The sequence below is a fragment of the Festucalex cinctus genome, chromosome 13 (genome assembly GCF_051991245.1).
Source record: "Festucalex cinctus isolate MCC-2025b chromosome 13, RoL_Fcin_1.0, whole genome shotgun sequence".
Classification (NCBI taxonomy): domain Eukaryota; kingdom Metazoa; phylum Chordata; class Actinopteri; order Syngnathiformes; family Syngnathidae; genus Festucalex; species Festucalex cinctus.
Window position 1 is genome coordinate 952140 of NC_135423.1, and position 10616 is coordinate 962755.

Sequence of the window (10616 nt, forward strand, 5' to 3'; positions counted from 1 at the left end):
TAACAATACTCCTCGTGAATTCTGAGCCTCTTTACCTGAACATAAAGGTGTTCCTATATGTTGGTTGTATAGAAAGATGAACATCCATCCATCCATCCATCCATCCATTTTCTTAACCTCTTGCTCCACACAACCTATTCAGGCTTCCTCCCTAAAATGATTCATGTTTAAATACCAGAACTGCATGTTGTATTTACTTTCCCTCTCATTACTAAACTCTTTTACTTGAACCATAGTTGAACAGTTGACTTAATATTTCAAAACTAGTCATCCTTCAATTTGCTGTGTCTGTAATGCTTTTCATGAAGTGATTATACGTTTATATGGTTCCACAGCCGCAACAGCCCCCCTGAGAGAAAATGTAACTACACTGTGGTTTGTGAGGAAAAATTATTTTTCCTTTTCTGATGACTTTTTACTTTTACTTCCTGCTTTTGAAATAAAAAATAAAAAAATTAAAAAAAAATATATATATGTCTTTTCTATTCCTTTCTCTCTAAGACTCATTACTTTTTTTTGTAGGTGACAACAGTGACAACACAACCTAAAAAATATATTTTTAAATAGAAATATACATACATATATGCAGTTGAAATTTTGTTTAACAGGTCTTGGAGAAGGAAACAAAAAAATAATAATAAATCGATACAGTACATGTCAATCAATTGTATTTTTTGGATGTTTATCTAATTGTTAGTCCGTTGTGTCTCAAATCGACATTTTAGTTTAATAGTACAGTACTGTACTTTTTAGTGAATACATTGCTATTGTTATGTAAAGGTATTTTACCTTAATATTACTTTTAATAAATGTATTGTTATTGATATGTATTTTATTCTTACTCTTTTAGGATGACATTTACAGTCGGAATATATAATATATATAATATAATAACTGAGTCTTTTTTTTTTTTAATTCTTTAAAATCCGGTACATTACATCTGTTTCCTAGTACAGTACAGTTCGGTTCTGTTTAGCGCAATACATTTTCATTCGCTACCGAGGCAGTTGTTGTTTAACGGACAGTCCTTGAACGCACCGAAAAAACGTTTCCGGTGCTCCCATGTCACGTGACAGGGGGAGCTGGCGACTAGTGACAAATCAACGGTTGCTGTTTATGCTACAAGTTTTGTTGACTTCTCGCCTTTCTGTCACCTCCTCTCTCTAAACCGGGAGACTCGCCGCCAACATGGACAACAGCGGCAAAGAGAAGGAAGCCACGGCCCTGATGGCGGAGGCAGAAAAGAAATTAAAGTCCTCGCAGTCGTTTTTTGGGGCGCTTTTCGGGTGAGTCGCACCACTGTAGCCGCGTTTGCTAAAGGGCCAAGTAAGCGGAAAAAGGTCGCCGGACAAACTTGACAAGTCGTATGTGATTTAAAAAAAAAACAAAATTTGTATTCATATCATTGTCTGTATTTTATGTGTCGTTTGATCGTTGTGGAGCATTTTAAGCGATTACTCTCAATGTGGTCGCTGCTGAAAATACTTAAAATTGCGTATTACGCTCTACACACAGAGCGAAATTGTCAATTACTTGTCACGAGGATGTTAGTGCGTTTCAATTAGGCTCACCACTAGAATAGTGAATGATTAACAAGAATTATTTCGTTAATAAAACAAATAATGTTTATCAGATTACGCCATCTAGCGGTGAAGGTCGTACGCGTCAGGAGGTGTCAGGTCATCATTTGTTTACAGCAGTTTCCCAACCTTTCTAACGCCGATTTGAATGTGAAGAAGTGTGGAAAAAATGCAAAATGGCCAACTATGAAATTACTTGTCAGCTGTTGAAGGAGCTAATATTAAATATTAGTAACTCATCATGTGTCACTCGCAGGGGTTCCTCCAAGCAGGAAGAGGCCTGTGAACTGTACGTGAGAGCCGCCAACATGTTCAAGATGGCCAAGAACTGGTGCGGTACGTCGCTTCTCCTGATCACCGACACGTCTGCTGTTCCCTTATTACCGTTTTGATGTGGGATGTCCTCATTTCGCAGCGGCGGGCAACGCCTTCTCCCAGGCGGCTCGCCTCCACCTGCAGATGCAGAGCAAACACGACGCGGCAACCAACTTCATCGATGCCGGGAACGCCTTCAAAAAAGCCGACCCGCAAGGTAAAAAAATGGTCGTCTAACGACACTGTGGCATTATCATGCCTTTGTCTTTTACAAAACGAGGGTTGCTTTAACTACTATTAACTACAAATATTGCGATACTCGCGTAGGCGTATTGTTAATCTATCGGCAGACGATATATCGATATATCGTCACACTCCTAGTACATTTTGCATCATGTAAACCCGTTTTTGCCTTGAAATTGGCGCTTGTTGCTTGTGTGCACCTTCCCTGTCAGAATCTTCCAAAGGCAAGACACCATCATCTCGTTTTTGTTTTTTTTCAAAATTTTTAAAATGCATAGTAATATGTAGACTTATAATTTTGTTAATAATATATATATATATATATATATATATATATATATAAATACATTTTTAAATAATAAAAAAAATCATTAAAAAAAACATTAGAAGGGATTACAAGGCTGAATTTATATCTTGTCTCAACAGAGGCCATAAACTGTCTAAACCGAGCTATCGAGATATATACAGATATGGTGAGTTTGGATTTATTTAAAAATTAAAAATGTTAATTTTCCACTGGTATGTGATTGTTTGGTGTTTATTTTTATTGTATTATTATTTTTTTCGTCACTTCAGGGCCGCTTCACCATCGCGGCCAAACATCACATGAGCATCGCCGAGATCTACGAGACAGAGCTGGTGGACATCGACAAGGTGCCAAAAGTCGAAAATATGTTAAAAAAAAAAAAAAAAACGTGAAAAAAATTAATTTAAAAAACAATGTAAAGTATTAAAAAAAAAATACAAAACATGGCATGAAAATATAATCCCAAAATAAAAATATTTTTATATATTTTTTTTTAAATACCAAAACATTAAAATAATGTAAAATACAGTAAACCCCACACATTCAGGTTTCAGCTTTCGTAAATTCACATAATCCAGATAAATTATTGGAAATCTATCCTCTGGTGTTTGCTAAAAAAGTTATTTTTTCTTTTTGACTGTTTTTTTTTTGTTTTTGTGCAACATCTTGGGGTCAAGTAAGTATGTTGAAGTGTGTAAAGTAAGACTTCAAGACAGCGACTACTCTCTGACGCAAAATGTGCATGAACGACAATTCCAATGAAACAATTTCATATATATCTTGGGTATATTAAATAAAAAATGAAACGACCCAGGTGTCTTTTTTTTTCCTCGCAGGCGATCGCTCACTATGAACAAGCAGCAGATTATTACAAAGGCGAAGAATCCACCAGGTGAGTAATTGTCATCGATCGCCAGGTCCCTTTTTTGTCAGTCGTCACCTCAGACTGAGCAGCTCTCTTCTTGACTTTTTCCCAGTTCGGCCAACAAGTGCCTTCTGAAGGTCGCCACCTACGCCGCCCAGCTGGAGCAGTACCCCAAAGCCATTGAAATCTACGAGCAGGTCCGCTTAAAACTGACTTCACTGGCTTCATCGATATTTTTGTTTTCCGTACTGTTCAGCATTTCTATTGATGGAAATCTATTTTAAAAATTGCTATAAACTAAGGGTGATCCATATCATACCTTCTACGATATTACCGGTGTATTTTTTGGGCGAAAAAAATGTGAAATATCGCGAACTTGAGGTCATGACGTATTGTGTAACATTTATACGTCTTGGTGTGAATTTGGACGTACACGGGTCGTTTGCTGCTGCATAAAAAAAATTAAAATAAATAAATAGATAATATTAATAATAGTGGTAATAATAATAATAATTCGAACGAAAAACAATAGGGATTTTCCACGACAGAAGAAGCAAAACAAAATCCTTTTTCACTTTCCTTATTGCCTTGCACATGGTGTGTTCAAGGACCACGAAGAAAACGGGGCATCTCAAACGCAGACAGACAGAGGACATCATCATCGACTTAAGCCTAACAATTCCACCAGATGGCGCCGTCCTTTGGACCGAGAACAGAAAAAAAAGAGAGAATTTGAGTCCACGGAGTGTTTTTGCTTTGTGTTTTTTAGGTGGGCACGTACGCCATGGACAGCACGCTGCTCAAATACAGCGCCAAGGATCACTTCTTCAAGGCGGCGCTCTGTCACTTCTGCGTGGACATGCTGAACGCCAAAGTGAGTTTGCGGTAATGCGTTTCATCCCGTCACGGCAATAATGCTCAACTCATCTTTTTCTCGCGCCATGCTAGCTGGCTGTGCAGAACTACGAACAAATGTTCCCGGCCTTTTCGGACTCTCGAGAGTGCAAGCTGGTGAAGGTGGGTTCCATCTTTTGGTGATTGGTCACACGCTGAACTTACAAACTGTCTATATTGTTTTTTTGTTTTGTTTTGTTTTGTTTTTAAACAAACAAACATTTTTTGCTGGTACCAAAACACATTGGAGGCACAGGTGGATTTTCTCTGCTTTTTCTTCTCTTATTTTTGCTGCACATCCATCCAGTAAACCTCAGTGCTGCCCCGGCATGTTGTGGCAACAACGTGGTACTACACTTGAACTGTGTCTTAAAAATTCACACGTCCTTTTTTGTTTTGTTTTTTTACCAGAAACTGCTCGATGCTTATGAAGAACAGAACGTTGACGCCTACACTGACTCGGTGAGTGGACCACGCTCGTTTATTAGTATTGTGCATTTGTGTCCCAAGTCCAACTACCGGTAAACTAAAAGTGCGTTTTATTTATTGATTGATTGATTATTTATTGATTTAAATTTGTCCAGGTTAAGGAGTTTGACACCATCTCGCGGCTTGACCAGTGGCTCACCACCATGCTGCTGCGCATCAAGAAAACCATACAGGACGACGAGAGCGACCTGCGCTGACCTCCCCGCAGCTCTCGCCACGGCGTCTCTCGTGTTTTTTGCCTTGACTCTCACTCGCTCCCATCATCTTTACGTACCTTTCAGACCTTACGTCCTCCTTTCGTAACATCCACGGGATCCGATCTCTCAGTATGAACACGACCCTCCTGAGTACATGAAATGGTTGTTAGTCTGTTGTCATATTGCCAGCACATGACAAGAGACCGAGCCCTGCCACTAACAGTGAAGAACCACAAGTAATTGACACCCATAAACTTTTAGAATCCCCTTTATTGATAGTCTAAAATAGTGCACAAACTATAATTTCAAAACAGCTTATCAACACTTTGAACTCATTTTACATTTACCTCAGATTCATCGCACCTAAATTGAGCATGCGCATGCATATGCAAAGTCTCTGCTATAATCCAGACGAAATTTGGCTCCTCCCATGACATTGTTTCAACAAACTTCCTTTGGCAAACTGCAGGGTGGGTGAAAAGTAACTAGACATTACAATTGATGATAAAATACTTATATATATGTATTACAAATAAATGAACCATATTTTGACTTAGGTGGGAAATGGTGTCAACAGACCCACAAAAAGTCAGGTGACTGGCCAAATATAAAATAAGACACAATAAGAAATCATTTAGTAATGCATGTTAAAATAAAATGTTTTGGTAACGATTTAAAACTTCTATAAGCAGTTTCTGGTAACCCCATCCCGCCTTTGTGCCATTATGACTCCTCGTCTTCATTTTCATGCCCTCAGGATAAGAATCTAATATTCCCCCTCAAGGACTTGTGTGCTTTTGTTCTAAGTCATAATGAACTTTTTGCATGTTTTTGGGACGAGAGCAGTCGAGTAGCGCTTCTGCTTTCTTTTTTTTGTTTTGTTTTACGTGTGACTGGGTTTTGTGTCTTTCAATAGAAACCTCCCAACCAGCCCCCCCCCCAAAAAAAAGGAGAAAAAAATCATGTAAAAACCTTTTGTCAGACAATGTTTGAAGTCACGTTCCCCACTATAATACCTGTAAAACGTTAAGTTAACCACTAAAATAAAACAAAGTAAAAATACCCCATGTCGACGCACCTGACAGATGCAACAATAGAGGGAAAAGTGTTTGCAAAGCAATACCGACACCTAGTGGCCTTTTGTGGGTACTGACTGATCAAGGTAATGAACATTGTGTTGTCATGTCAAGTTGTGATCCTCAAATTGTATTTTAAAATAAAATGACAAAGAATCCTCTCTTTTTTTCTTTTTTTTTTTTTTCCCTTACGGGACGTTTTACAACCTTTTTCGACACTTTTTCATTTTCACATTTAATTTTTCAAGTAGCTACAAAACTTTTCACCCGAATTTAACTCCTTATTGAGCCCCCGTGAAAGAAACAAAACAAACATGCACAGCCTACTGTGCTTTGCACGTCCTTGCTAACTTAGTAATTTCAGTAGATATATAAATACATAAAATAAAACCCATTAAGAAAAATAAAACGCTACTAGAAATATGTAAAACAAATTAAAACCCGTTATTACGGCACATACTGAGCTTGGCCTCCGCCGCGTAAACTAGTTCCTTACGCGCTATTATTAGCATCAATAGCACATTTTCGACGTTTTGAACAAACCTTCCAGGTACGGTCACGTGATCCTCGGCGTCGTCGAGCCGTAAACAGCCTCGGGCAAGTCTCCTTCCAGTAAGTTTAATTTATTTTCTTTTTTTTATGTTAAAGGTTGTGTAAAGTCGCCTAAAATATAGCTTTAATACGTGCTTGTTTGCACAGCTAATTAGGAAGTCCCTCGTTAATTGCGTTCGTGTTTAAACACATGGGGAGAGTAACCACGACAACTTGTGGAGCACAGCAGGCTCTCCAAATGTGACTTCGCAATATATTGGCAATAGTTTCATTTCATCCACAAAGGCAATTCTCACGCAAAAAAATAGTTTTAGTTAAAAGAAAGAAACAAAAGTGAGCAAAAAAAAAAAAAAAAAAGTGAGACCGGGAGATCTTTGGCATCACGGGCAAAAGCGACTTAAGCAGCAGTGTGACTTGTTAAACGACATTTTTTTTGGTGTGGCCGGCTAACATCGATGATCCCGTTAAATCCTGCAATTGTGCCTGCTTGATCAACCTTGTCGACTCGATCCCAACAACCGTATTCTGACCAGTCGTGACATTACATTTTGAAGAGTTGGAATATCTGTAACGTTATTGTGACCAAAAAAATAACATGTAAAGATGTCAGTATTTCAGTTTTGCTTTGTCATGAAACAATTACGTACACAAACAATTAGCATTTGGCTCAAAATGTTAGCAAACCTGTTAACTGGAAGACATTCGATGAAGCATGTTACTCCCGTTCGAGGCTAGCCTGCTTCCACAAGTTGCTTCAGAGTTTATTTTAAAATAACACACACACAGATCTTGATATGGTCTCAATGTCTTACCTCGGCAACGTCTGGAGGTACTGAAGTGGGAGCTCAGAGTTGAGAAAGCTTTTTTTGTTGCTGGTCCCAAGCTTTGGACGGAATTTGGCATCCTCCAATTGTAGAATGATCTGTAACTCCTTGCATTTTTCGCACAGGTTTGCCTCAACTCTCCGAAGATGATCCACCACTAACGCCCTCATGAGACTCACTCGGAGGTTCCGAGCCGTTCTTATCGTTTCCACGTTGCTCCTCGTTTTCCTCTACTCCAACCTACGAAACGAGGCGGTCTCCAGATCGGAAAAGCTTCCAAAGCATGCCGTCGCACGACAAGCGGGGGAGGAGGTCCGGATCCAAGTCCAAACCCCGGTCCGGGCCCCGGCCCAAACCCGAGTCCCGTCCCAGCCGAGCGTCAACATATCTTCTGCGTTCAGGACGTCCATCCCGGAAAACGGAGCGTACTGGAACCGTCTTCTGCACTCCAGCCTGAAACGTACAGACCGGGGCGAGGACCCGTTGAAGCGGGACCCGCTTTGGCCTCATTGCCAGCAGACCAGCCGGGAGCTGATTGAGACCAACGTGCACGACGTGGCCTCCTACCCGCCCCTGCTGCGGAACTTCCTGCGGCGGATGACGTGCCGCTCGCCTCCCTTCCTCGTGGACCAGCCGGACAAGTGCGGCGGGAACGCCACCTTCCTGCTCTTCGCCATCAAGTCCATGCCGGCCCACTTTGAGCGGCGGCAGGTATCGTGACTTAAGTAATGATTGAATTCCAATTCAATTCTTACTTGCTCCGCCCATTACTGAATAGTGACCCTGTTTATTTCACGCAGGCGGTGCGCAACACCTGGGGGCGGGAGCACCTCCATGATGGCGGCCTACGTGTGAGGACGGCGTTCCTGCTGGGCACCGCCTCGCCGGACGACCCGGACGTCAGCGCCCTGGTCAGGTCTGTATTGCCAATTAAACCTCAAGGGTTGCTGCTCACGATTTGGTGTAAGGTGGTAAATAATTGCCGTTGCATCATTATCATTGTCCAAAAACAATCTAAGCAGTTTTGTGCTAAATTGACAATGTATAGACCCTTCTAGTGTGACGTCACGTTTTGTTTTTGTTTTTTTCTTAAATAATTTGCTGAGTGTCTGAAAAGTTGCTCCATCCAGCAACAAAAGTGCTAAGTTGGCGTCAATGGCTCAGGTTCGAAGCTGAGCGCTACGGCGACGTCCTGCAAGCCGACTTCCACGAGTCTCTCTTCAACCTGACCCTCAAGATGGATACCTTCCTCCGGTGGACCCTGGAAAGGTGTCCACAGGTCTCCTTCGTCTTCTACGGGGACGACGACGTCATGGTCAACACTCGGAACCTGCTGAGCTACCTCGGCTCTCTCAAACCTTCCACGGCCGCTCGCTTGTACGCCGGGCACGTGATAAAGACGGCGAGCCCGGTGCGGGACCCGAAGAGCAAGTACTACATTCCTATGAGCTTCTACGAGGGGGTCTACCCGGCCTACGTGGGCGGCGGCGGAGTCGTCATCTCCGGGGCCTTGCTGCGACCGGTCTATTCCACCTGCGGAGCTATTCCCTTCTTCCCCATCGACGACGTCTACGTGGGCATGTGCTTCAGTGCCCTGGGGGTCTCGCCCCAGGCCCACGCCGGTTTCCACACGTTCGACATCCGAGAGAGAGACCGCGAGAACCTGTGCACCTACAAGAAGTCGATCCTCGTCCACCGCCGATCTCCCCAGGAGTTGAAAAGGATCTGGAGGGGCATCCACAGTCCGTTACTGACTTGTTGAAGTGAAATATTTTTTGGGGGGGTTGTAAATGGTTACATGGCTTAAGCATTTCCGCCGATAGAACACATGTAGGATCAGTTCTTGTTTCTGTGACACAATTAAAAAGTTTCTCTATGTTAGCGTGGAATTAAGTTTTTGTTTCTTTGTTTGCTAGTTGGCAAATATATGCTAAAGCAACCCCTGATTTCTGGATTGAGGAGTTTGGGTGTGAATGGGATAGTCCAATAAAAATGGCGGCAAAACAGCATCATTGGAGGTGTCTGAATGGAATAGCCCAATCAAAATGGCCGACAAACGTCATTCGCCACAAACCAGGAAGTAGCCTGCTAGCTAACAAACAAAGCCCATCTAAATTCGTAAATCCGACTTCCAAAGGACGAATTTGATGGCCATTTACTCTCTTAAGATGAATTCTCGCGGTATTTGTGAGTTGACAAACTCCGGAGAACACATCTTGTACCGCTCCCGCTGATAATCGCCGTTCCTAAATGCTGGTGGTTCGGACCAATCACAGAGCGACATTGTGTTTGGGGGGCGGCATGTGCAACTGTGACGAAACCAGGAAGCCAGCGCCGACGCCGGAGTTTTTTTTTTTTTTTTTTCCTTTATTAAACCAAAGAATAAGTACAGATCAGGATAATGATTTGAACAAAATGGAACATATATCAATATACTTAAGTACAACACAAAACAAAGACAACACTACTTAACAAAAAACAAACAAAACAATAATGCCAGGGGTTTCATGTACATTCAAACAATCTATATTTTTTTACAAATAGTGATAGTTTTCATAGCCTTCATGTTATGAGAGCCATTTATAAGTCTAATATAGGTGAGCATGTCAATGTGAAAGTGTGTGAAGTTGGGTTTTTGATTTCCATACTTGCATTTATGAATAAAGAATTTTGCCATAAGTATTAACAGATTAATAGTAAAAAATACATCTTCATTAACATACTGTAGTGATTAGAACATAATTCACCCACGGAACGTTGGGACGAAGGGGGAGTTTGTTGGGATGAAAGGATGAAAGGATGAAAGGATAAAGGAACAAAGTGTTGGTAGGTCTGTGGGCCTCGCGCAGAGTGAGTTGTTGTTGCTGTTAAACGATGAGAAGCTGATATCAATAAACCGCCGGTCTTTGGCTCCGGACTTCAACACTCTGCCTCCGACTCCCGTCACTGCTCGCTACAATACTTCCTAAAAAAAACGACGCCGGAGTTAACAAACAACCACAACATGGACGAGTGGACGCTACAATTAATTCTGTTCTCGCAGAATGACTCACCGTTTCCTTGTTGAATGTTGTTGAACAGCGAGGGACACTTCGTGCATTTCTAACTGGTAAGATGTTCGTGCTTCCCCCCCCTTCATCAAGAACAAACTCGAAATTTTCACCCATGCCCATGATTGGTTAAAACAAATGCAGTCCTGTACAAATTAATAATTATTTAGGCACTCCACAAACCCAACCTGCGAAGGTTCCTCGAATAGGTTGCGTCATCCTCA

At 41.6% G+C, this 10616-nt stretch overlaps 2 protein-coding genes across 3 annotated transcripts; both read left to right on the forward strand.

The window, feature by feature from the left end:
- Positions 1-1039: 1039 nt before the first annotated feature.
- napab (N-ethylmaleimide-sensitive factor attachment protein, alpha b) lies at positions 1040-6127 on the forward strand. Its single transcript, XM_077541460.1, has 11 exons — positions 1040-1286; positions 1837-1916; positions 1996-2112; positions 2565-2611; positions 2715-2792; positions 3282-3337; positions 3423-3507; positions 4080-4184; positions 4259-4327; positions 4616-4666; positions 4789-6127. The coding sequence occupies exons 1-11, from the start codon at positions 1189-1191 to the stop codon at positions 4888-4890; spliced, it is 888 nt and encodes a 295-aa protein (XP_077397586.1). The 5' UTR covers positions 1040-1188; the 3' UTR covers positions 4891-6127.
- Positions 6128-6449: 322 nt separating this feature from the next.
- On the forward strand, positions 6450-9250 carry b3gnt2l (UDP-GlcNAc:betaGal beta-1,3-N-acetylglucosaminyltransferase 2, like). 2 transcript variants are annotated; one of them, XM_077541458.1, is made up of 4 exons: positions 6450-6578; positions 7468-8053; positions 8143-8258; positions 8507-9250. In XM_077541458.1, the coding sequence occupies exons 2-4, from the start codon at positions 7511-7513 to the stop codon at positions 9102-9104; spliced, it is 1257 nt and encodes a 418-aa protein (XP_077397584.1). In that variant the 5' UTR covers positions 6450-6578; positions 7468-7510; the 3' UTR covers positions 9105-9250. The 2 variants fall into 2 exon arrangements, with proteins under 2 accessions (XP_077397584.1, XP_077397585.1); XM_077541459.1 differs by lacking the exon at positions 6450-6578 and having other exon boundaries at positions 7475-7654; positions 7744-8053.
- The last annotated feature ends 1366 nt before the right edge of the window (positions 9251-10616 follow it).

Coding starts and splice junctions, on each gene's coding strand:
- napab (XM_077541460.1), top strand. CDS start 1,189: ATGGACAACAGCGGCAAAGAGAAGGAAGCCACGGCCCTGATGGCGGAG. Junction 1,917..1,995: donor GATGGCCAAGAACTGGTGCG/GTACGTCGCTTC, acceptor CTCATTTCGCAG/CGGCGGGCAACGCCTTCTCC. Junction 3,508..4,079: donor CCATTGAAATCTACGAGCAG/GTCCGCTTAAAA, acceptor TGTGTTTTTTAG/GTGGGCACGTACGCCATGGA.
- b3gnt2l (XM_077541458.1), top strand. CDS start 7,511: ATGAGACTCACTCGGAGGTTCCGAGCCGTTCTTATCGTTTCCACGTTG. Junction 8,054..8,142: donor CCCACTTTGAGCGGCGGCAG/GTATCGTGACTT, acceptor TATTTCACGCAG/GCGGTGCGCAACACCTGGGG. Junction 8,259..8,506: donor GACGTCAGCGCCCTGGTCAG/GTCTGTATTGCC, acceptor TCAATGGCTCAG/GTTCGAAGCTGAGCGCTACG.